The sequence below is a fragment of the Micromys minutus genome (genome assembly GCF_963924665.1).
Source record: "Micromys minutus genome assembly, chromosome: 2".
In the NCBI taxonomy this organism is placed as follows: Eukaryota; Metazoa; Chordata; class Mammalia; order Rodentia; family Muridae; genus Micromys; species Micromys minutus.
Window position 1 is genome coordinate 25,700,988 of NC_137971.1, and position 27,104 is coordinate 25,728,091.

General features: G+C 38.5%; 1 protein-coding gene across 2 annotated transcripts in view; it reads right to left on the reverse strand.

Moving 5' to 3' along the window:
- Positions 1–5,173: 5,173 nt before the first annotated feature.
- KIF20B (kinesin family member 20B) overlaps positions 5,174–27,104 on the reverse strand; it is a gene marked incomplete at both ends in the record, with an annotated part of 44,626 nt that continues 22,695 nt past the window's right edge. For both annotated transcript variants that reach the window (XM_080911808.1, XM_080911807.1), the window contains 14 exons: positions 5,174–5,251; positions 7,136–7,278; positions 9,087–9,234; positions 9,581–9,682; positions 10,819–11,016; positions 12,689–12,799; positions 14,774–14,950; positions 17,444–17,599; positions 18,658–18,788; positions 19,966–20,091; positions 21,182–21,242; positions 22,919–23,038; positions 24,291–24,429; positions 24,891–26,124. In XM_080911808.1, the coding sequence (XP_080767934.1) occupies positions 5,174–5,251; positions 7,136–7,278; positions 9,087–9,234; positions 9,581–9,682; positions 10,819–11,016; positions 12,689–12,799; positions 14,774–14,950; positions 17,444–17,599; positions 18,658–18,788; positions 19,966–20,091; positions 21,182–21,242; positions 22,919–23,038; positions 24,291–24,429; positions 24,891–26,124 (2,924 nt within the window). The remainder of the gene's footprint in view (positions 5,252–7,135; positions 7,279–9,086; positions 9,235–9,580; positions 9,683–10,818; positions 11,017–12,688; positions 12,800–14,773; positions 14,951–17,443; positions 17,600–18,657; positions 18,789–19,965; positions 20,092–21,181; positions 21,243–22,918; positions 23,039–24,290; positions 24,430–24,890; positions 26,125–27,104) is intronic.

Genomic DNA, 27,104 nt, shown 5'->3' on the forward strand with positions numbered 1-27,104 from the left:
TTTGCTTTCCCTGCTAATGACCTTGATTATCTTCTCAAACAATCTTACCATTGCCTATGCGTCTAATGATAAACATTGCCTAATGGTGCATTTCTCTGAATGGATTCAATTAAAGGACACACCATGACTTACAAGTCCTTTGTCTAATTAATGCATTCTAATTAAGTCCTTTCCGTCAGTCCATAGCTAGTATGCAATGCTTATTCTTTTTTCTCTTGCAGTTAAATGTGTCTAAATTCTTTCTCATTCATCTTATCTTTTTTCCATTTTAAAATTCACAAGAGGACTGCCTTATTCAACCTCAGCTCCAAGCACCGGGCAACTCTCTGTCCACTCTGCTTCTTTCTGCAAATGACAACTGTGCACTCTTTGTCTGGGACACACAAATAGGCCTTACTAAGTAAGCAGATTTGCAAGCCCTGAGCCTGTGAATAATAAGGAGAGACTGTCTTTCTAGAACTCACAATGAACACGCTTTAATGCTCCTAGCACTAAGGCTTTGAATACAAATGCTTTGATGGAAATAAACCCTAAAGATAATATTTTTTTTCTTACTGTCATGGTTATATCAATTAAGCAATGCTAAAAAACAAAGAAACTATAAGGTTTTAGATGTTTAAATGTGTTTCTGTGCACTTATGAGCTATTAGTGTTTGTGTGGCTCTTAGCTCAACATATACTAGTTACATCACAACACAAGAAAATTGACCGGTTTCAATCTTCTCATTTGTAAAAGAAAGAAAATGTTATTTTTAAGGTCCAAGCTTTAAAAAAAAAAAAAAAAAAAAGATCTCTCAGACACTGAACCACCTGCCAGGCAGCATACACCAGCTGATATGAGACCCCCAACACACACACACACACACAGCAGAGGACTGCCAGGTCTGGACTCAGTCAGAGAAGATGCACCTAGCTCTCCAGAGACTTGGAGCCCCAGGGAGTTGGGGAGGGTCTGGTGGTGTGGGGGTGGTATGGGGAAATCCTCTTAGAGACGAAGGTGGGGGTGAAAGACCCCCGGAGGGTATCTTCCGTCTGAAGAGACCCGTCCCAAGGAACAGCGAGACCACTCACTTCGGATGCAAGTAGCAAGAGGTTTATTTACACAGGTACCTGTGGGCACACAGTCTCTCAGAGGACTTGTGCGCCAGACAAAGGGGCAGTCCCCTTTTTATAGGGCTTGGGGGGCAGAAGCAAGGTACAGAAGCAGAAGCATAGCAACAGGGTTCTAATTGGTTAGTTTAAATGTGGCCAGGGAGTGAGCCCAAGGACATGGCTCCAAGGAAACAGCTCCTGATACCAGCTGGGGCTGCAGCTCCTGAGAATAGTTGCCTTGGGCTTATTTAAGTGTGGGAACGGTGGCAGAAATATGGCTTTAAGGAGACAACTCCTGGTTCCAGTCGGGGGCTGCAGCTTATCTGAAAGCTGGGCTTGTCTGAGTGTCTCCCTTTCTTTGTCTATTGCTAGCTGGCCTCTCACCGGTATCTTGCTTGGCCACCTGGGACCCTGACCTAGCCTGCCCCGTGTGTGCACAGCCTTACAGACATGGCATTTACTGTTGCTAAGCGGGGGTCTTTCAGGGGAAAGGGTGAAGTGTGGGATGTGGAACAGTTGTAGGGTGGACCAAGAGGGAAATAAAAGCCTTGACTAAAGAATAAAAATACACACACACACACACACACACACACACACACACACACACACACACACACTGAGGCCAGGCAAGGCAGCCCAGTTAGGGGCATAGGATCCATCGACAGGCAACACATTCAGGGATAGTCCCCACTCCACTTGGAAGACCACACTGCACATGTGTGAGGGCCTAGGTCCAACCCATGCTTGCTCTTTGGCTGTTCGGTCTCTGGGAACCCCCAAGGATCCAAGTTAATTGACGCTGTTGGTCTTCCTGTGGAGTACCCATCCACTCTGGGTCCCGCAGTCCTTCCCCGAACTCTTTCACAAGACTCTCTGAGTTCTACCTAATGTTTGACTGTAGGTCTCTGCATCTGTTTTGTTCAGCTGGAGCCTCTCAGGAGACAGTCAATGCTAAGCTCCTGTCTACAAGCATAACAGAGTATCATTAATAGTTGCAGGGACTGGTTCTTGCCCATGGGATGGGTCTCAATTTGAGCCAATCATTGGTCATTCCTTCCCTCTGTTCTTTGTCCCTGAACATTTTGTAGGCAGGATACACTTTGGGTCAAAGGTTTTGAGGGTAAGTTGCTGTCCTTATCCCTCCACTGGGAAGTCCTGCCTGGCTATAGGCAGTGGCTATTTCAGGATCCCCACTGCTTGAAGTTTCAGCTAGTCACCCCCCATAGACACCCTGGGGTCTCCCCAATCCCAGGTCTAAAAAATTTTTTTAAATCACAACATAAGTAACCAAACACCTAACTTGAGACATTAGATATAAAAACAAACAAAAAAAAATACAAAACAAAAAAAAATCAAGAGTAACTAATTTTCTCCTTTTTTCTTTTGTGCATGCGTGTGTGTTCGCACATGCACAGAACCCAGAGCATTGTACATAAAAGTAAAGTACTATCTTACTGAGCAACAACCTTGAATCTCCAGCCATCTGCCCATCTATCTACCTCTCCTTGATAATGTTCCTCTTTCTCCTCATAGGTATTGGATCCTCAGTTAAAGATGATTAGAAATTAAAATGCAGTGACGGAGTGTGGGGGTACTCTGGCAAACTGCAACTCCATTGCTTTTCAATCATGAGTACTGAAATTCTTCTGGATCTGGTATATGTACTTTTGCACATTAACCAGGTTACCAAAAAGTGACAGGGCCATTGAAAATGTGTAGAATTCTTAGCACAGTAGCTTTCCCTTAATAAGCAGACTTGCTGCTTTATAAATCACAGGTGATCTAGGCTTAAATTCTGCCTCCTTGATCAGTTAGCTATTTGACTCTAGAAAAGTTATACACTCTCTCTGAGACTCAGCTTTCTCATCAGCAAAATGGAGTTAATAGTACCTATGGCACAGTATTCTTGTTGCAAAATGATGCCAGGCAAGTAGCAGAGAGAATGTCTGACATATGATAGACACTTACTGTATGTTGTTTAGTAATAGTAGCTGCAATAAAATAATACAAGACAAAAAAAAAAAAAAAAAAAAAAAAAACCTACCTTCTCATACAATAAATTTTGATCATACTGTCTTCCCTAACTCCCCGAATATTCTCCCCATAACAAAGTAAGTACTTACATGCCAAAGAACCCAAACCAAACCAACCAAGTACAATTCAGTTTTTTATAGGGCCTGACATGAAGTATGGCTAAAATACCAGCAGGTGCCACTTCCAATTAGCTTGAAGGTAGCCTCACTCCCTTCAGAGGGAGCTTGTGTGGTTTGAACCTATGACAGTCTCATGCATGCTGTCAGTCTTGTGTCAGAACATGACTTTCTTTGGGGTCACCCACATCTTCCTACCACCTGTGGATTCCTGAGCCTTGAGAAAAGGGTTCCATAGAGATATCCCATAAAGACTGAGTCTCAGTGTTCCAAAGTTTCTCACTGCACGGTGTGCAGCCGTGGATCTCTACTGATTCCAATCTTCTGCAAGACTCTGCCTAATTATAAGTTTCTTCATGTGCACTACATGTAACTTTTAAGCTTAGTCCAATTCAGAAGAGACTTTTCTCCTTAATCACTTTGGTCTTGAATCTAAGGATATCCTTTCCAGGATTTATTTTTGCCCTGTACATGTCTTCAGTATTCTAAATTTCTTTATGTAAGTCTACAACTTTATGTCAAATGACACTCACAATATGCTCCCGCTCCCCAGCCTCTCTGCCTTCTGCTTGTGGGTTAGGATGTGAGCTCTCAGCTACTGCTCCAGTGCCATGCATGCCTGCCTGCTGCCATACTCCCAACCATGAGAGTCACGGACTAACCTCTGATACTCAAAGCCAGCCTCCAAGCAGATGCTTTCATTTATAAGTTTCCTTTGCCATGCCTCTTCTAACATAGGAAAGTACCTAAGACATGTAAAAATGACTCACTCTCTTCCCACTTCAAATTTGCAGTCATCTGCGACTAGTCTCAGCTCTGCTTCCTTATCTGTACCTTAGTTCATTGGCCCTCCACTTCTGTTCCTGTTTTGGGTACACTCTAGGGCTGACAGACAGCAAGTTTTTGCAAACAGTACTGCTCAGCTTGAAAATTAAGGACAAAGCTGCTTTTGCTTCATAATGTTTGTTATTTTCTTGAATCAAAAAGTATAATCTTCCGGGGAATGATGGTGCATGCCTTTAATCTTAGGACTTAAGAGGCAAAGGCAGGTGGATCTTTGAGTTTGAGGCCAGCCTGGTGTACAGACTGAATTCCAGGACAGCCAAGACTACAGAGAAACTTGTCTCAAAACTACAAAAACAAACAAAAAGTAGAATCTAGTTCCCTCCCCAGCATCCGGTGGTTGCTATGCTTCCTACTGGATTCCTTCAGGTCCCACTTCCACTGCCATTGCTGGAATCTACAGCCACAGGTATAACAGAGGGGTAGGTATGATTGTCACCTTCAGTTGAGGAAGTTCAGAGCATCCTACCTTGCAACCCTGACAGATGGGGGGCCCTGCTCCTATGAGATCAAGTAGTTCCTGAACTAGAGAGACCTATACCTGTACAAGGATTTCAACAAGGCCCAGGGCAGGCCTCCCTGCCCTGAAGAGTCCTAGGACATGGCATTGCTCTTTCCCTATTCTCTCACTGATAACTGGACGTGCTCAGAGTACCTGCAATGGAGAGTAAGGAGAGGACTTCTCACCCCACCCCACAGACTAACAAGACATAAAAGTCCAATTCGAGTCTACTTTAGACCAATGTGAATATGTGCATTCCACTGTGACGACCTGAGTTCAATCTCCAGGACCTGAGTGGCAGAAGGAGAGAATCAACTTTTATCTAGTTTCCTACTAGTTCCCCTCTGACCCCTACATGTGCACTGTGGCACACAAGCACACATTCAATTAAAAAAAAAATTAAGAGCCTTATAAAGTACACAGATATATGATCAATTGATATATTTATTGAATTAAAATTATACATAAGACACCATCTATACAAAGGCATTTAATATACCATAATATATATATGTAAATTTGAGAACTTACAATTTACAATGACTGTAAATATAAACTTTACACCGAAACAGTCTCCCAAAGCAATTCATTTGGCTGTTCGTGTTCGAAGTTGTCGTTTGAGAATCTGATGATCAGTTTCTTTTACTCTCTGTTCCATTAAAATCTGAAATTAACAATTTAGTTTTTCAAATATAGGTAAAAGTAATTTGCTTATGAGTGGTGTACTTATGTGCTTAATCACTGACTACAATAAATACATCAGATTTTTCTAAACAAACACGTGTAAAAGAAAACAGATTTTGTAAAAGATTCATTCAACATTACCTAATTCAAGAATTAAAAAACCTATAGTCTGTACTAAATCCAAGGCAAATCTAACCTTGAAATAGTTACTAAAATATTTGAAAACATACCTCAAACCAGTTTTAAGCAATCACCCTTCGCAGCAATAAGGGTCTAATGTTAAGTGGAAAGCACACTATACTCTACGAAAACCATTCTGTAGACAGAGGAATCTTCCTTTAAAGAGGAGAAATTGTACACTGCTCAGATGGGAAATGTGACTAGCAGAACAGTACATGAAACAGCAAGTGGAAACTGACACTATATCATTTCTAGGTGCCTTCTAATGCCAACCTTAGATTTAATAACTACCTTTGCAAAAATCAATACTCTTAGTTTTTCTTGATCACTTCCTGTTTTTTTCTACTTATTTTAAAATTAGTTTCTAATTACTTTTCTACTTTCACTTTTATCCACTTAGCAAATGAGAACTTGTCCTGTAACAGCTCTCATGGGGACAATGAATCAGAGTGACAACAACCTCCTTTGGATAAATAAGGCCTACAGGAAACCGGGTATGGAGTTACACACCGATGATCCCAGCAACAGGGAGGCTGAGGCAGAAAGAACCTTACAAGGTTCAGGCCATCCTGGACTACACAGTGACACGCTATCTCAAAAACACAAACAGGACTAGAGCGCTGGCTCAGTGCTTAACAACTGCTCTGGTAAGAACAAAACTTGGGGGCTGGAGAGATGGCTCAGTGGTTAAGAACACTGACTGCTCTTTCAGAGGTCCTGAGTTCAATTCCCAGCAACCACATGGTGTCTCACAACCATCTATGAGATCTGGCACCCTCTTCTGGTGTGCTGAAGACAGCAAGTGTACTTACTCATAAACATGAAATAATAAATAAAATCTTTTAAAAAAAAAGAACAAAGCTTGGGTTCCCTTTCTAACACCCACATGGCAGCGCAATACCCTCTGTAACCCCAGTTGCAGAGGTTTCAATGCCCACTTCTGGCTTCAAAAAGTACTGCACACATGGTGCACATCACACTCATAAACACAAAATTAAAATTTAAATTTAAACAAGAAAAAACAAAAACACGGACAGCTTAAAGAATTTGTGTTTCTAATAGATACATAAACACAGACTCTTATAACAACTCTTATAATAATGATAGCACAAGAAAGAATATATTTTAGAAGTACATAAATTATTAGTTGTGATCTATTGATGGAAATATTACTCTGCTAAAATTTCAAATGGCACAGCATGATGCATGTTTTTATGTGTGTGTGTATATACATGCTTGTTTGTATGTGTATATATTATACATTGTTGTGGCATTTATATTTAAGTACTATACTTATACTATAAGGCTAATATATCTAAGACCAAAAGTATTACACCTGTCTTAAGAAAGCTTAAGAAAAGAGTTTAAAACCACAGGAGCTGGAGAGATGACTCAGAAATGAGAAGCACTGGTGGCTCTTCCACAAGAGCATCCACGTGGAGCTCACAAATGTCTGTAATGCCATTTTCACAAAATCCAACACACTCTTACAACTTCTATACACACCAGGCATGTATATTGTATGTATACATACAATTTCCCAAACATCCATACATATTAAAAATAAAATAATTTTTAAAAAGAAATTTTTAAAAAATCATGAAATTCAAACTGTTACAAATACTTTGGAATTAAAAAGAAAATATATAGTTTTACACTGTTGAAAAATAAAATAGTAGCTTACCACTTGGCCAGATATATTGATGGGAGATGAAATTTCATTTCTGTATAATTTCCGTTTGCCTTTTTTTATCTGGGACACATTTTCTTTACTTACTTCTACCGTTGATAGCTTTGGGGAACTCATTGTTTCAATTATCTTTTTTGCTATGAATAAAAAAATGTTAATTCTTGTGTTAATTTTCTAACTGCAAAAGTTTGAAATTCTTAATGAAAAATACATAGAAATCAAGAAGAAAAACAGTGCACTATATAAATGGTGGCAAGAGATGACTAGATAATTGGTAAAAGAAACACATCCAATAACATTTAACAAAGATTGGGATGAAAAAAAGTATCACTGAGACTAACACCTTTAATGACATGGAGGTCTGCCCACAATGTAAATTAAAAGTAAAGAGCTAAATCCAGGCATCACACACACACACACACACACACACACACACACACACACACACACACACCCAGAATCCCAAAACCTAGGAGGATGAAGCACTTAGAGTTTGAGTTTCAGGATAGCCTGTGCTATACAGGAAGACCTTGTCTCAAAAACTGAAAACACTAAATAAATCAAATACATGAATAAAGAATATGGTAGATTTGTTTTGATACCCATTATTTCAAGATGCCCATAATGACAATATAACCATGCACATTACCCAGTTCTTGGTAGATAAATTTTAGGAAATAGACTAGAAAATTTTCAATTTTCTGAGGTATTAAAGGCACTGAATCAAGACAGTTTGGCAACCTCATTAGTCTTCACAAAGTGCTCGCATCTTTCTCGTTTCAACTGCGATTCTCGCCGTTCCTTCCCATCTTCCCCATTTTTATCTCCAATTTATCTTATTGCTCTCACTCAGGTAATCCCACAAAACCTCTACACTCTCCTTACCTTAAATTTCAAGTACTCTTTATACTGTTATGCAGAGGAATTTCCCTTAACTATCTGTTTAGCTAATAAAGATGACAAATAGTCAATTGCTGGATAAAAATGAGAAGGTGGGTTTTCCGAGCAGGACAGGAAGAGGAGGGGGATGAAAAGGAGGAGGAGTTAAAGAACACAGCAAACAGAGGAGGACAGGAGAGAAGTTGGAAGGAAGATGGAGCAGAAGTGCACGGCCTGGAGAAACTGAACGTTGCATGGAATTCACATCTGGGGAAGAAAGTGGTGCAGAGGCAGATCTGTCCAGTATAGGTGTGCAGTTCGTAAATATACAACTGAGCTGTGTTTTCCTTGCATGGACTTATTGGTGGGGTTGGAAATTTACTACATACAATGCTATTCAAATATTGCATACTCTACCACATTAAAACTATTCCTGTAATAAACATGCACATATGTATGTTTTAACAAAGACATATTATATAACATGTCACTGTTCCTCCATGGTCTCTGCATGAGTGTCACACTTCAATAATAGACTGTGATGTGAAATTCTAAGCCAATAAACCCTTCCACCCCAAGTTGGTGTTGGTGTGTGTGTGTGTGTGTGTGTGTGTGTGTGTGTGTGTGTGTGTGTGTACCTCCAGGCATTACCTCCAAAGGGTGGAGGGTGCGGCCCTACATTTCTATACCCACCTATACCCACATTCAATTCTCTTCCCCAAAAAAGCTTTTTTCAAAGTTCGCTCATCATTATGATTGGCTTTCTCTCTTCCAATACTGTCCATCCATTTTATTTTACCTCTGCTATATATTATAATATATAATAAATATATTATATTACTTCTGCTCTATCTAGATCAGTTACTTAAATGTTAGCCTTTCTACTCCAATACACAGTGAACATGGAGGAACAATTTTTAATCCAGTTCTTCCCACAGTATCCAGAATAAAACAATGCCTGTTTGCTTTAAGCATTAGACCTACTATACTGTTAGGTGTATGTAAAACTAGACATTAGAAAGCACTCTGCATGTAGTAAGAAAGGTCATTTAACTATTCCACAAACCTTTTGATTGAAGAATTGTTGGAGAATGTTGCAAGAAGTCTCCAAATTTCTGTAGTGTTCCCTCTCTTTTCTTAGAGGCCATGTTTGCACTAACTGTAGATGCCTGGCTTCGCAAGGAGTATGTTTTCTTAGATGACGAACATAAAACCTAAGAAACAAACACTTTGTCACTGATAATGAAAAGGGTTACATGGAAACAGTATGGCCATTGTTAAAGGAATTTGGAATTAAGTTCCAAGACCTAAACAATGGCAGAAGCAGTCTGACAGCTCCTGTGAGCGAGGTGAACAGCTGAAGAAATGACTGCTAGTGGGCCAATGCTAAAGGTGACACCCCAGTGTGAATTACATGGGTAAAAAACTTCAACTGAGTTGTAATTGGACACAAATGTAATTAGACATAAGAAAACTACTACTCAAAATTTGACATCATAAATGTAAGCTCCTGCTTTATCATATAAACTATAGAAATGGTCAACTGGAGCGAAAACAAACCTTTTGTTCCTTTTTGACAGAGGAATCTCTATGCTCTGAAACGGGAAACTTCACATTACTTCTGGGTGTCGAATTCTTCTTATTTTCACGTTTCACCAAGTCCTACAAGTAATGAATGTAGTAACAATACTGGTTACTTTCTAGATTATAATTTCTTTAGATTCAAGAAGAATGTCTGTAAATGCTACATTACTAATTAGGGTGGTTGTTCTTAAACAGGGGCAGCTACTGTTCAAAAAAAATCAATAGCAACGTTGGAAGATATTTGGCTATTTTTGCTAGAGAGAAAGACATATTATTGGTAACTAGTAGGTAAAAGCCAAAAATAAAAATCAGTCTACAGAAAGAGGCCTCCAACTTAGAACCCTGAATCATGCTGAGGCTGAGAAACCATGGGTCGAAGTATGAGCGTGGCAATGGGATTGCCTGAACTCAATGGAGACGCTCTAAGAACGTATGTCACCTGAGCTTTACATGCCGCTCTACATAATCATTTCATATCTCCAAAGACATACATGCCTAAGATTTTTCATCAAAATCTGGCAAGAAAATTAAAACTTCACAAAATGGGAAAATAAGATGCAATCCCAGGGCTGGAGAAGGCACAAAGTCATAAGCAGACTACATGAAGAGTTTAACAGTAATCATGGAAAGCAAATAAGGAAAGACAGCAAGGCTGGACCATCACATTTGGCATGCTCAACAAAGAGCTTCTCTGGGAGTAGTTAATGGAATAAAACATTAATACATTGCTTCAGAGAACTAAGGATCAGAAGGCTTATGTGATTCTCCACATTAATGTGGCTAAGATGCAACACAAAGTCCAGCAGCCCAGTCATCATGAAGCTCCACTAACAGGCTGTAAAAGCTTTTACCCACCACTGAATGAAGGTCTCAATCCTAACACTGGTTGATGGAAAGGAATTTCTTTTCCAAACATCCCACGGCCATAAAGACTTAAGATTTTAGTTAAATGACAAAACACCGATCAAGCAAGCTCATCCTTTCAGTCTAATTTCCACATCAGACATTCCCCACCCCAGTGGAGTTGATGCAACTAGTTTGGAGCGCACTAGTATACTGAAATAGACGTCTGGTAAAATCCAGCATCATGTGACCTACTACAGATGAGATATGTAAATTATCAAATAAGCACAGCTTTCTTAGGACTATCTACAGTAAGTTCAATTAACAGAACTAGGCAACAGACATAAGTAGCTGCCCAGTTGACTACTGACCTCCCCCATCTCAGCACTCTTCCTCTTCCGGGACTGAGGGATCTTAACTGTGACTGCTGTGGCACAACCAGGGTGTTTCACTGCCATTTTGTTTGGCTGCAAAGGTGTAAACTGAATCTCCAACTCAGGTTTTGGAAATCGAGTACTTTGTACATTTTCTGTTGACACTTCACAAGAGTCAAGAACTACAGATCCGTCCTACAACAATATAAAAGTGGGAGAAGGTATCATTTACTTGTGGTAATGTGGATGAATAAATCACACAGAATCAGTTTTCTCAAATGCTATTCAAGACAACGACTTAAGATAAAGGACTATGCAGGACAACAGCAAGGACAACAGACTGAAGTATCTATACTCCAGATTACACATGGTATATTAAAAAGGGGGGAAAATAGGGTCAGGGTTCGCTCCCTAATACCAACAAATAAGTTGGAGGCACTTAAGAGACTGACTGGCATTACCCAAATTCTCATGAACCTAAAAAAGATAAAGATAAAAGTTTACTGGACCTCACCATAAATCCCACCAAGACAGAAACATCCAAGTCAAAACTTGGTATTTTAAACACGTACTCATTGGACATTATAATAGATGTAACTCCAGCAATAAATTCCTCGTGCCTATTTCATTTAGGAAAGGAGTCTTTCATCCTCCTTCCTTTGAATGATCTGTTGCTACTAGAGCTTACAGGAAAACATGGTCCTAAAGAGCACAATTACAGGAGCACTGCCACTTCCATTCTGTCCCCTCATCCCCCTGGGAGGCTTTCAGGACACTTCACCTATTGAAAATGTCAGAAACCCAAATCCAGCCCCTAGCCTGTGAGTGGCTCAGGCCACAGCAGAGGTCACAGACATCTTTTCGACATCCACTATGCAAAAACTCGGTCTTTCAGCTTCATTGATGGTACCAATCTCACAAAGACAGTAAAAAGACACAGAAGAGAATGCCAAACTTGATTCTTCAGAAATCACAAAATAGACAATAACTGCTAGAATTATTAATAGAAAGTTGGAACCAAGAGATTTTAGGAGAGAGTATATAAATTTATGGGGAAAATAATGTTCCATCATGTATGACCAGCAAGAAAAGAGCAGGAGTGTTAGCATGATACCATGTTCGCTAATCCAGCCCACAATATCCCAAGCGGGGGCTCCTCCCAGCCTTCTGAAGTAACACTTCTCCCCAGCAGTCATGGCAATCATGTCATCTATGTTCGTCCCTTAAGTACTGAAATCCCCAACGCTGCTGAGTAAGCTCAATACATCTCTAATTAATATTTTAGATAATACAGAATATTATTTATGATTTTCATAATCCAAACTGAGGAATTCTGCTTAGATATAAAACTAAACACAATGGAGTTATTTATTATAAGAACTTGGTGGTAGTTATTATAATGAATACAATCATAAAGTATAATAAAAACAAATATTGACCTTTATTGTATCCTTTATGGAATCTATTTCTGACCATCAAGTTTATTTTTATGAACATTTTAAGGAGGAAGAAAAAGCCCTTAAGATGACCTGAACTTCATCACCACAGTCTACACAAGAGTAGAAAAACAGAGCCAACTCGCCTCCCAAGTTGTACTTTGATCTCCATATATGCCATGTGGCACACATACTGTCTACCCAAAAAAATCCAAGAAACAGAAATAAAAATAAGTAAATAAGAGACAAACGTAATTCTGGAATCTAATGTCTCAAGTGCCTCTAATTTTCCTTCCCATTTATCAGCATATAGAGTTAAATTATGTAGCAAGGTACCTACAATACTTGATTACATTATACTTGTAATTACACTGCTGATAATTCATAGCAGGTAAAGAGGCAAAGAACTGGTTGTATTACTGGATACCAACCTCTGCTGTATTCCTAGAAATTTCAAAACGTGTTGACTGAAGTTCAGTTTCAACTCCACCAAGATCAACTGAATCATTACATTCAGATTTGAGATCCATGGTTTGGCTTTCCTAAACAAGGAAGTATTAAATAAGAAAATTATTTAATCTGAAAAATCAATACCATATAGAATTTTTAAAATGAAGCTATGCACAGACTTATTAGAAGTGCCGACTCCCATAAACCACTTTTCATTCCCTCAGCATCCTCATCTTTAGACTCAGGAAAGGCTGGCTGGGCAACTTACCAGCCTCTTCTCATTCAGTGAGAGACAAAATCTGAAAGATTGAACCCACTTGCCACTTTACTACTTCACTTTTTTTATATTTTTCTAGTTAAATTTGGAAGAATAATGTTTGGCTGGGGCATGGTGGTGAATTGTACTCAGCATTCAGGAGGAAGCATAGGAGAATCATGAGTTCAAGGTCACACACAGTAAGACCCTGCCTCTAAAAGCAAAAAACAGAACACAACAGGTGGCTCAGCAGGTAGAAACTACTGGACTTCAGGTTTCACAACCTAAATTTAATCTGTGGAACCCATAGTGGAAAGAAAGAACAGAGTCCTAAATGCTATCTTTTGACCTAGGCAGTTAAGTGTAGTAATTTCTACATGTCTTCTATTTTGTTCTATTTTCTTAACAAAGTGACAGACCTAGCTATGTTAAATGACAGACTCTGTACTTAGGTGGAACTTTGAATCCCAGTTTTAATAAACTAATTTTTGAAAAACCAGAGTTGGGTTAGAAGGATGGCTTAGCAAGTGAAGATGCATGCCACCAAGTCAGCCATATCAGACTAACCCTGAGTTGGATCCTGTAACCTACACAGTAGAGGACAAATCCCAACTCCCTGTTTCTGCTCTGAAGTCAAGAAGCATGCTGCAGTATATATGTGCGCGTACACACATACAAAATAAATATATGTAAAAAACTAAAACTGATGAAGCCTAGAAACTGCTTAGTAAAGCAACTACAACATTAAGACTAGAAAAAAAGAAAATAGTAACTAAATCTTTTCTTACAAGCCAATCTTCATGCCATTTTCCTTTAAGATAAGTCCTATTCCAAAACTCTACTTATGCCACTCATAAAGAAATGATGTTTTAACTTAATAGACTCCAATATTTATCACAGCACAAATATCCAAATGTGCCCATGTCATCTCCTGGCAAGTAACAGAGATGCTACTGCATTCATACGGAGAGAGCAACTCCCAAGCACTGGCTTCCTCTGTATTAAAAACTGTACTAACTTTATGATGCTAAGAAGACAGCGTTCCCTGTTTATTAATTGGCATATTTAGTCCTGAGAAAGTCTCACTATGCAGGCCCGCCAGGCCTGGAACTTGCTATGTAGACCAGGCTAGCCTCAAATTCACACAGATCTACTTACATCTGTCTGCCAAGCTTCAAATACACCCTGCCTGTTTATAAGGATATGCTATCTATAAAAGACAAGCTCCCCACTTAGGATCTCCAACCCCAATTTAAAAAGTAACTGCTTTGTCAACTCATGATGCCTCTCCATCACTATACTTCTTTAAAAATGTTTTGTGCCTTCACACACTAAAATTAAGGCGAGGCTGGAATGGATGCATTGGTGGTGATGACTTTAATCCTATCAGAGGTGAAAATATCAGTGAATGTTCCCTGACGGCTAGAGCTACTCTGAGACCAACCACCTCAAATTTTTTAAATTAATTAATTAAATTTAATTAAAGGTGGGTATAATTATATAATTCACCAAAACTTCATGCTGAACTACCTATCTACATTTTCAAGACAGATTAAGATAATCCTAAATTATAGACTTTTAATTACTTTAATTTGGGAAGTATAAAAAGTATTAAGAGAAGTTGTTACTTTTTAGCCATTGACTATCAATTATAATAATAAACTCTAAAAATTCAAAAACCATGAAAAATATCCAAAAATGCTAACTCGACTGGTTCCTTTCTGATGTGCTGAGTATATACAGCTGAGAAGTAATTTTGAGGACGCCTTATGTGCAACAAGAAGGCCCAGAAAGTTAAGTGTCCACTCACTGTCCCTTCGCTGGCTGCTGTGGCCTGTCTCAGTTGCTGGATCTCTTCATCCTTATGCTTGCTGCTGGAGAGCAGAGCCTCCATCTGTGTCTCCACAGCTGCGACCAGCTGGTCCCGTTCTTCTCTCCACTTCTGGAGCGCACTGCTTTTCTCTGCCAGCTGTGCTGTCAGTGTTTCCTAGCCAACAAGCACAAAAGATACTGAAGTGTAATGACATAAGTTTAAAGAGTAAAGGTGTGGGCCACTGTTCCTGGCATATTTTGTATTTTATAAAATTTTATTCACACGAGTGCATAATGTATTTTATTCATGTGTCATAACATTCTTAGATTATAAAGACATGTTTAATTTTTCAGTTAGTTTTTCTTTAAGTTGGGAAACAAGGTAATGGGTTCATTTTGGCATTTTTAAACTTATGTCATTACACATGCACACATACGCAAGCACACATAGAAACTAAATAAAATGTAATTAAAAGAATAAGTCATTTGCTAGTTGGAAAGAGAGGTGGAAGCAGAGAAGGAGGAAAAGGAGAGGTACGGAAGGGAGAGGGAGAGAAGGGGTGCCAAATCTAACTTGAGTAAACAATACAAATAAGATTTGACAAACACTTAGCTTACTAACCCATGTGGAGGGAAAAACAAATTTAATAAAGAAAATTTTAAAATGAAAAGATAGATAATAGACATCAATGAAATAGGATTAAGGCATACCTCAGAAAACTATTCTAAATTAGAAAATATATAAGCATAGACATCTCTAGACATATAGGAAGAGAATATAAACAATTTAAATAAAATAAGCATAAGAAATATATAATAAGTAAAAATAGTTAAGCAATAATAAAAAATTTCTCAACTAAAAAGTCCTAAGCCCAGATGGACTTAAACCTGAATCCCAGGTCTTAAATTAGAGCTTGCACTAGAGGCTGCACCGCCATTAAGACACTCGCTGATCCTCAGTGGCTCACAACTGTCTCTAACTGCAGTTATAGGGCTCTGATGACCTCTTCAGACTCCACAGCCACCACACACAAATGGTACACATACAGACACACAAGTAAAATAGACATAAAACAAAAGTAAATGTATTTTTTGTTGTATTTATGTGTGAGTACAAGCATCTGAGGAATCTGAAGTCAGAGGCATCTGATGGGAGCTTAAGGGAGGAAGTGCATGTGGAACTCGAAACTTGAACTCACAACTCACATCCTCTGCAGAGCACTATGTGCTCTAAACACTAAGTCATCTCTCCAGCCCTCATAAACTTAGAGAAAAGGCCATGGTGTGTGTGTGTGTGTGCAGGAAGAGCGCATGTGTGTACCAATGCTCCTTAACTTATTGACAGACCAGAAAGAAGAGAAATGCTCTCAAACTCATTTTACAAAGCCAGTATCACATTTATACCAAAGCCAAACAAGGACATGAAAAAAATTACTGAACAACCTCCATAGGATACAGAAATTCTAAGTAAAGTATTTATAAGGACAATGGCGTCCATTTTTTCTGTTCTTATTTAATAAGACTAGCTATCTTGGTGCAATAAACCAAGAGAAATAAGATATTAAAAAAGGAGTCAAACCATCCCTATAAACAATATGATTCTGTACATAAGACCATACAGAAAAGTCCTAGACCAACATCTTGAACAAAGTAAAGTAGCAGCATACCAATGAGCAGACACCAGTAGCTTTTGCTTATATCGTGATAAACACAGTGAGAAGGGACAGCAGAGAAACAATCCCACTTGCAATGGCTTTAAAGAAAATTCAAACTAAAAATAAGCCTAACCAAGGAAGTGAAAGCCCTCTGTTCATTCAGACACAAAGAAACTGCAGACACTAGAACACAAAAAGACCTCCATATTCAAGTCTCAGCAGAACTAATGCTGTAAGAGCCACCTCACCAAACACAATCCAGTTTTAACCCAATTTCCTTTAAATTCCAATGACACTCTTCACAAAATGGGGGAGGAGGAATCAATACTAAAATTAGCATAGAACTAATAGAACTACAGAAGACACCAGATAACCAAAGCAATCCTGAGCAAAAGGAACAATACTGGACACAGCACAATCTCGGGTCATACTACAAAGCCACCAGTACCACCCTTGCATAGCAACAAATAGACACATGGTTCCCCAGGGAAGAGAAAAGAAGACAAAAGGGAAACAGACTCAAATTCACATAGCTACAAACACCTTAGTTTTGATGAAGATACTAAAACCCAATGAATGGATACACTTGGCCACTTTAACTCTAGGAAATCTAGATAACCAAGTGCAGAATAAAAGTGGTAAGACTATTTCTTTCATCCTGCACAAAAATAAATTCAAAGTGAATCAAAACACCAGAAGCTTTGAAGCACTATAAAATATAACCATAGGCAAAGTCTTTCTCAAGAACTGAAAACAGTATTACAAAAAAAGTGAAAAAACCCCATTGGGGCTCATGAGAAAATGAAGTAAACATGAAACTGTTAAGCATCCTTAACAATCAGAGAAATACAATCAGGCATTTTCCAAGTGGCTAAATTTAGTGATAAAAAGTAGGAAAGCACAAGAAAGAATGTCAGATCAAATAGAAGGAGGGAAATCTCACAAAAATAGAGCAATTTTAACAAACCAAGGGGGAAAAAAATAAAATATATGCAAGAATCATTGCTACCAACCACTTCATTCTGTAACTTTAAACAACGTTCCCTGTCTTCAGCATATTTCTTCATCTCCCTGTTTCGTAGAATCTCCGCTTCTTTTGCTTGAGTGGTAAGAACTGTTTTTTCTTCTAACCACTTCTTTCTATCAGCTTTATATTTCTCTTCAGATTCCTGAGTAAAGATAATAGTTATTTTCACATGGCAAAGGAGTTACATTTTAATATCTGCGTGTGACCCACCTAGTTCACCCTTTTAAAAACCATCAAACAAGTGGTTTTTAAACAGTATTTTCCTATGAAGTCCCTTCACCAGTTACAGTGACTCAAATATTCCTAAATGCCCCCTGGAGGGACTTGGTTACATATTTCCAAAAGTAAAACACAAAATGACCTATAACTGTATAATTTATTAAAGGAACATTCTAAATAAATGCTCAAAGAATATAGACAAGTGATTTTCTAACTGAATTCTATAGATTTAAAGTTCTTCTCATGACAATCTAATTTCAGCCATTGAAAATTCAAAGGAAATTCTAAAAACAAAACAGTACTCCATATCAGAATTGCAGACTTCGAAACATAGGAGATTGCATTATCTCAGAAACATGCAAATATAGCAACACATAACAATCTTAAAATGGCTGATACAGTTCTGTTTGTTTGTCACAATAAATGAATAATTTGTTTCAGTGTCTTTTGGGTTTTCATAATGGAAAGGATATACTCTAAAGTACATAATTAATCATTATGAAAAAAAGTATTTTTTCCTGTTATTTTTAGTAACTCAGGCATACTCCTTTAATCACAGCACTTGGGAGGCAGAGGCAGGTGGATCTCTGTGAGTTCCAAGAATCCAGAGCTCCACAGAGAGACCCTGTCTCAAAAGGGGAAAAAAAACAAAACAAAAAAAAACAAAAAACAAAAAACCTCATCTGCAGAACTAACCATGGGGTCACGTGCTCATAATGCCAGCATTTGGGGAGCAAAGACAGGAGGATCAAAGTTCAATTACACAAATGCACACAAAATTAAGGACACAATGTGATTTCATTAGCTGATCATAAGTAATGTTTTAGGAATTTTCCCTAGGACACTTTTCAAAGTGCAGTTAAAGTTTTTTCTCTATATTACTAAACCCTGTGTATTATTTTACCCACAAAACTCTTACCAGAAATACAATGAACCAAAAGATACAGAAACTGCTGGTAGGGAGAGAGAGGAAGATGATACCTGCAACTCGTCCTGAAGCTTCCTGAACTTTTTACTAAGCGCGTCTGTGTCATCCATGGGGTGTTCAGTATTTAACCTTTGATTACTTCTAGTTTCCAGATCTTTGTATTTTTCTTTCCATTCATCCAATTCTGATTTAAAATACAGACAAATGTTAGGATATGGTGCAATATGACTGACCAAAAAGAGTTAGTAGAGCCCAAAGTACAGACCAAGATGGGACTAAAATTCTTCCAACAACTGAACTTTAAGCAGTCTCACAAAATTCTTTGAGATTACTTGTATATATGTATGAACAAATTTTATTTTATTATCGTTTAACAATAATTAATTGTATTAACATATAACAATACTTGTGGTTCTCAAAAATAAAAATAAAAAAATTTAAAGTCTATGAAAATGGCTAGGAAAGTTTGAAAACCTTCATTGACCAGTACAGTTCAAGGGCTTGCAGAGTACTCTCATGCTGACAGAACACTAACGTGCAATCACAGACATACCACAGTCATCAGCAGCCATGTTTCCCAGATGTGGATAATGAGGCTAACTCAGCAAATGTACAAAATTATATGTAATCGGTGTCATAAAATAAGCACATACATTCCTTCCCTTTTGTGCCAGGCCACACCCAGCTTAGTTACTAGTGCTACAATTTTCTACATGGTAGAAAAATGGATGATGTTGATAGAAAATGGAATCAGTACATACTTAGATAAACAAATTAATGTTAAAAGCTTGCTTTTTCTTTACAGACCTTTTTTAAATAATTTTCTGTGGATGAGTGTTTTGTCTGCATGTATGTCTATGTTCCATGTATATGCCTGGGGTCCACTGAGATCAAGAGGCACTGGATCTCTGGAACTGAAGTTACAAATAGTTGGTTGAAAGCCACCATGTGGGTGCTGGACCTGGGGCATCATGCAATGTTAGTTTTTTTTTTTTTTGTTTTGTTTTGTTTTTAAGATTTACTTATTTATTATATATAAGTACTCTGCAGCTTTCTTCAGAAACACCAGAAGAGGGCACTGGATCTCATTACAGATGGTTTTGAGCCACCATGTGGTTACTGGGATTTGAACTCAGGACCTCTGGAAGACCAGTCAAGTGCTCTTAACCACTGAGCCATCTCTCCAGCACCACCTCTTGTTTCTTTATGATATACAATTTTACTCAGAAAAAAATTAATTTTCATCACAGTAGAAAAGGCAAGCATGAAAGCATTCAAAACTTATGAATTATTATAAACTATCCTACTTTAGAGAAGAAAGAAATCAGGAAAAGGAAGTTTTGAGATGCACTTGCTCTGACCTCCTGCTAACCAGTCAGCTTCCTGTGACTTGGCCTCGAGCACCCGGTCTTGCTCTGCCTGAGTTTGCTCCTGCTCCACTAGTGTCAGTCGCATGTCTTCAATCAGCTTCTCCTTAACACTGAGAGCTACAGGTTTGAACAAACATCAAAACTCAAAATAGTTTTAAAAATTCTGAAAACATGTACACTGAAAATAAAAAAAAAAAATCACTGAAACTTAAGACTAAAACGCAAAGGTTTTAGTCATTTCATCATTAATGAAAGATGTTGTTAAATAGTAATCTTATCAATTATAACAACAGATTTGACACAATGACTACTAAAATTACTGAAGTTTTTATGTAGTAGTGGGCAGATTGATCCTAAAATCCATGTGGCAATGCCCAGCACCTAACAGAGATAAAACAACTGCAGACGAGACTCGTAAGCAGAGGACTCACACCTCAGTCTCAGAGTGCATCCCATCACTTCTGCAACAGTGAGACTATACCATCGAACAAGTACAACAAAAATCAGAAATTGAAGGCCAGAAAATAAATGTATCACATTCATCATTTATAGTATAGTTTCCAACAAAGATTCAAAGAGATAATGACGTAAGGGAAAGACTAGGAAGGCACCCTTCACTCCCTTCCCTCCTCCCCCCAGGGATTACTGTAGAAGTGACGGGAAGGAATTGTGCAGGATACAGTGCATACCTTGCAAAACCAAATCCCAGCACAGAGAGTGAAACTGGGCAAAGTCCCACTCCTGGTTGAGAAGCTATTGGCAACTGTTGCCTGCTGGGAAAGAAAAGGTCAGTCTTCTGAGAGGATACCACCTGCTAAGTCAGCCTGGCCCCAGTGGAAGCCCTCGAATCCAAACATAAGAAGGTAGCAAAAACTGGCCTTAGAGAAGAAAAAGAGGGAAAGGGGAGGGGGACACAAAGTTGGGAAGGACAGGAAAGGTAGGGTGGATCTGAGAATGGAGAGGAGTGATCAAAACACATGGTATGAGATTCTCAAAGAACTAATAAAAATGTCCCTTAAAAGTACTGTCCATTACCAAGGAATCAATATTACAATGAATATTACTTAATGTTTGTATAAAATCTTAACTTTATGTTTTAAGTTATTCAGCAGAATTAATCATTTCAACATTTTCACAGAAAAATGTTTACTGTTATTGTGACTATTTAACAGTCAATTTAATTCTAGAACAAGAACTTGGTTCTGACCTTCACATGCTTTCTCATACTGTTGTATAGTTTCGTCCATTTTCTGATTATTTAATTGTTCCTAAAAAAATTAAGGAATACAATTAAAGGCACATATAAGTCAATACTTAACCATTGCTAATAGTATGTGTCAAACGTGGTCCAGGATGGAGTTGGGTGAGTATTATGAGAACAATCACCCCCACCACCAGCCCCCCCCCCAAAAAAAACCCAAAAAACAAAAACAAGAATCTTGAGACTTCAGTTCAGTTCCTTCAGTCCAGGGAATTGTTCCTGGATTATGTTTTTATGCTCCTCTAAGGTAGTAAATAGGAGTAACTTTACATCAGATTATTGCTGCTCTTGTTATTCAATGAAATGTATGGAAAAACAAGCTCTTGCCAGGTGTGGCTTGTCCTTGTATACGCCTTGTGATTGCATACAGCTTGGCCTCAGGACAACTTTACCCAAGTGACCTTTCTTAACCCTGAGAATGTAAACTGTATATAAATGTAAATGAGGCTCTGAATAAAGTAGGCTATTGCATAAGACTTTAGTCTCCCAGACCCCACAGCTTTAGAATAGTGAATCAGTAGGCATACACATTTAATCTTCAAGGACAGCCAACCAAGGCTAAAGAGGCACAGCGAGACCCTGTTTCGGCGCTGGGAAAAAGGAAAAAGAAAAAAGAAAACAGGGCGAGTGGATCAAGTGAGTACAGCACAGCAAAGCCCGGCAAGCCTGAGTTCTGTTCCTGAAACACAGAACGGAGGAAGAAGTCTCACAGGTTGTAGGTGCTCTGACCTCCACACGTGAAAGTGGGGTATGCATGTGCCATGACATGTGCAGACACACCTTTACTCATATACCGTGAACACATAAATTAAAGCAAATCATTTTGACTAAAAATAGACAACAATCAAAAAGATTATACTTCTAATATCATCAGTTCTTTCATTACACCTACTCAGAAATGTGTTCTCACAGAGCATTAAATGTAAACTCAAGGGAAATGGAAGTATAATGTATATTCAGACTTTTTAAAAATCACCATTAGGAAATACAAAATATAGAAAACATATCAAAAAAGCTGTTGTAAAGTTTGAGAAAAAAATCAGGAGTCTCAAGGGGTAGGTTGAATACGGACAGCAAGGTCTACAACTGTAGTTTTAACGTGTCTGCTCACCTAGACTACACGCTCCATTCTTGTCTCACCACCATACGTAGAGCAGTACATCTCAACTTTCCTAATGCTGGGACCCTTTAATACAGTCCCTGGTGTTATGGTGACACTAACATAATGTTATTTTTGTTACCATTTTGCAACTGTAATGTTGCTACTGTTGTGAATCACAGTGTAAATATCTTGCTTTCTGATGGTGTTAGGGGACCCCTGTGAAACAGTCTTTCAAACCTAAGGGGTTGTGGCCAACAGGACTCTGGGAACTGCTGCTTTACAATGTGTTTTAGGATGGATCATTAAAAAACAATCTGAGCTACAGCATTTTATCTGGATTTAACAAACAAATGATCATATGGTAGTAGCATCTGGTGGCTTGTGCCTATAATCCTGACACCTGAGAAATAATGACAGAATTTGCCAAGAGGTCAATGCCAGTCTAGACTACAAAGTAACAGCCTATAGCAAAGCAACAAAACAAATTTTAATACAGTAAATAAACAAATAATGTGCTTTATCGGGCAAGAGACTATCACAGCAGAATAGCATGCAAGTATCACTGACGACATAATCACTACCTTAAGTTGCTGAATGGTTCGTTGTTTCATATCTATGTCCTGAGAATACTGGTTTTTCTTTTTCTCCAGTTCATTAATTTTAGTCCTCAATGATTTCTCTTCATCACGCATTACTGATACCTACAAAGCATAATTTATAAAGCAAATTGAACATTTTCAGCATTTTTATTGTTGTTTAAATTGTATGGTCATGTCTTCAGAACATGCCCTGTAATCGCATCAGAAAAGAATGAATACTACTAAAGGTAATACATTACTAAGTTTAGCTTTTTTCCCCATATTTCTAGTCTAACCATGTTTTCTCTAACTCATTGGTCTTCCTTTCTCCATCTTTACAGACTCTTTGCCCCACCCAGCAAGTGGCTTCCTATTTCACATGGCCATATGGTAAACCCCCTTGTTAAAGTCAAGCACCATTACTTCTGTGCCACCCCCTCTGCCCCCTGCGCCTCTACACAGCAGCTGCCAAGATGTACAGCTTGCCTGCTGAGAGAAAGAAGAGGGAAGAGAATGAGAGGGTTGGGGAAAGGGGGGTTGGGGAGAGAGAGGCTGGATTTTGAGACAGTGTTTTTCTGTGTAGCCCTGACTGTCCTAGAACTCACTCTGTAGACTAGGCTAGCCTTGAACTCAAGAGATCAACCTGCCTCCAGAGTGCAGAAGTTATAGGTATGCATCACCACATCCAGCAAGATGTTTTCAATTTTCTTCAGAAGAAACAAGAGTGAGGTGGGGTGGGGAGGATACTGAGCAAAGGAAAACTAAAGGACAAGAAAATAATTGGTCACATGCATTATCTCCAAGGAAAATAACTTGAAGAAATCGAATGATTCTTCCCCTCCCTAAAGTTTCTTTGTATGTTTCACACTTTGGAACTGTGTAATTAAATTTTCTTTTCTGAAATTATGTTAGTCTATAGCCATGCCACCCGGAAGGTGGCAAACATCTAAATTAAATCACAATGAAAATGTGTTTTATATATATGTCAGTCACTTTGCCTATCCTAAATATTAACTTCAAATAAAACTTTCAGATTTTTAGAGAAACATAAATTTTATACTTTTTATCTAGTACTATATGTAAAGCATACAGTATGTATGTATAGTATTTTTTAATTCTAGTCATATAAAACACATATATTTTGTACATACACATCTTTGGCAGGCAGGGGTCATTTCCAAAGCTATTATAGTCACATATTTTGCTTCATCCTAACTTCATTTTATTTAAGTTAGCTGCATTTTCTTTTGTAAAATATCAGCACTCATCATTTTAGAGAAAAATTCAAGTTTACATATGCCCTGTTTAGTCCTAACATCTACCCTAAACTTGGAACATAAGGAAGATCTGCAGCACACCAAAGGGCTTTTCTTACCTCCTTCTGTACCTGCTCTATCTGCTTTTTGGCATCAGTGAACTTCTCCTTCAGCTCAGCACAATCTTCTTCCTTCCTCTGAAGGTCTGCTTTGAGATTCTGAATGAGAATAGAGTTTGCAGCAAGCTCTTCTTTCAATCTAAAAAGAACAGAATCACAAACTACTTATTTATGATGAGGCACCGCTGGCTGCTTAGGATCATGTGTAAAATGGCAACACCTGTCACAGAACAACACAAAACATGCATACTAGCAGTGAGTGCTTCAGGGGGTGTCATGAGGAGTGGGAGGAAACTGCTACTTCTAAAAGTGTATATGAAGAAAGTCCAAGTGCTTCTCCCATTATATATGCTATATTCTACCAAACTGTTGTCCATCTAATTGCACAACAGTGATGTAGAAAAATGAAAGTTTGAAACCTGGGAGATTACTTAGTGAATGAATTACTTGCTGCCAAACCTTATAACCTGGGTCCAATTCCTGGCTCATATATGCCAGAAAATGGACAGTCTCGACAGGTTATTCTTTGACCTGCCCCCCACACACAGGCTGGTACACACAAACACACAACATATTTAATTTAAATAAGAATTAGCTCACTTTTCTGTTTCTTGTCTGCTAATTTCATTTTCTTCTTCCTTTGACTGAAGTAACTGCTTTGTATCATGCAAATTATTTGCCAGCTGTGTGATTTCTTCTCTGAACTTGACTTCTTTTGCATTTAAATCTTTGGTGCTTTTGATGTGATCTTGGTGCTTTGCTTCAAATTCCTTTAGACTTGCTTCCAGCTTTAAGATGGCAGATTCCTTCTCTAAGATGCTTTGCTCTAACTCAACTAAGCGCTTACACTCATTTTGCTGGGTCTCTACTATCACTTCAAGGTCCTTTATTTTTGCCTTACAGCAGGTAACATCCCCGGAGAGCTCTGAAAGAGCTTGCTCTCTTTCTGCTACAAGCTGTACTTGAACATGGAGACTGGCACTTGTTTCTTGCAGCTCTTCTCTAAGCTGCTGGATAAGATTTTCATTCTCCTTCAGCTGGTGATCTCTATTCTTACCCTCACGCTCCTTTGTTCGGAGCTCACTGTTCTGGTCTCTGTAGCCTTTTACTTCCACCTGTAGTTTTTCAATTTGTTCTTCTAGTTTCTGAATTTGTTGAGACTTCTTGGAGGAAGCCTTCACAATCTCTTTACATTCCTCCCAGATGGCTTCAATACTAGAGTGGAAGGAACTTTCCCTGCTGAGCTCCTGAGTATGGTATTCTTTAACCCATGTGCTTGATAGGTCACAACCTGGAAGCTGTTGTGAAGTGTTCAGCAAATTATCCCCTATAGCACCACTTGATACATCCTGGAGATGGAGTAAATCTATTTTTGAAATATGAGAAGGAGAATCAAGCGACCGCAGTTCATCTATTTTTGTTTGCATTTGTTTGATCTGTGAAACATTGCTCTTGATGGTCCTTGCAGCGGTTTCCATCTCCTGTGACAATCTCAGGATCCTGTCCTCCTGCTCCTGGTTCACAGTTTTCTGTGTGTGTAGCTCAGCGACTGCAGTGTTGTAACTGGCCTGGATTTGCTCTACCTCTGCCCTCAGGGATGAGTTCTTTTCTTCAAAGAAGCAAAGTTGCTGCTGCAAATTCAGAACCTGTTTATTTAATTCTGTTTTTTCCTCCTTTTCATTTCTGAGTTCATTCTCACCAATAATTAAAAGTCTTTTTAGCTCTTCATTCTTTTCCTGCAGAACTCTGCCTTCCACATCTTCTGAAACAGACTGTTGCATTTCTTCCCTTTTGTTTTGCTCTTCAGTGATTGGTGGGCTAACGAGTATAAGTCCTTTAAGAGAACATTGGTATTACTGTTATTAATCTAGAAAAAAAAATCAAAGTAAACTTGCATATAGACCAACATTCCCACACCAGAAGCATTATGCATCTGATGAAAAACTGAAATGAATTAAGAAGAAAAAAAAACATACAAAACTTTATATAGAGTACAGCTCTGGGTCAGAGTAGACAAAAAGTTCTAACAATGATGGTTTTTACTTCTGATCTGATCATTTCCAATATTTAGTACTTAACTTTTAATTCCAGACCTTTATCAAACATTATTAGAAAGGGAATTGCAGGGAAATCCTAGCAACCAACTACATTGAAGAACAGTTTCAAAGTTACGATGGTAGTGATATGCAGACTGAAAATCTTAAATTTTTTCATAGATGAATATAAAGAAGGTGTCAAAATTCTCACAAGTTATACAGTATCAAAGGTAGGACAGGACTATTTAAACTGCTAAATCCTAATTGTTTCCTCAGATGGGGGAAAAAACAGTGCTAGTGACTCCTGTATTGTACGTGTAAAGCGCAGTATAAAACAGCTCTTAGCAGAATCCTGAAAACTGCGGAAGGGCCCAACTAACTAAACATAAATTCAAGGCATGTTTGTAGGTTTAATTCAGGATAAATTTCTAAGTAAATTTCTAGGATAAAGATCGCTCTGCTGGCTCTTATTCAAAGACTAATGCTAACAGGGTCAAATGAGATTCAGTTATTGAAGTGCTTGCTACATAAGCAGGAAGACCCAAGACTGATCCCTGGAACCCATAGGAAAAAGGCTGGGTGTGACAGCACACATAGTACTGAAATCCCAGGACTGGGAACCATTAAAAAGTGGATGTCTGGGGCTAGAGAGGCAACTCGGTTTGCATAGTGTATGTCAGGCGAGCATGGGCACCTGAGTTTGATCCACAGCACTCACATAAAAAGGCAGGCTTGCAGCATCATCTTGTAACCTAACCACCAGAAGGGCAGAAACAAG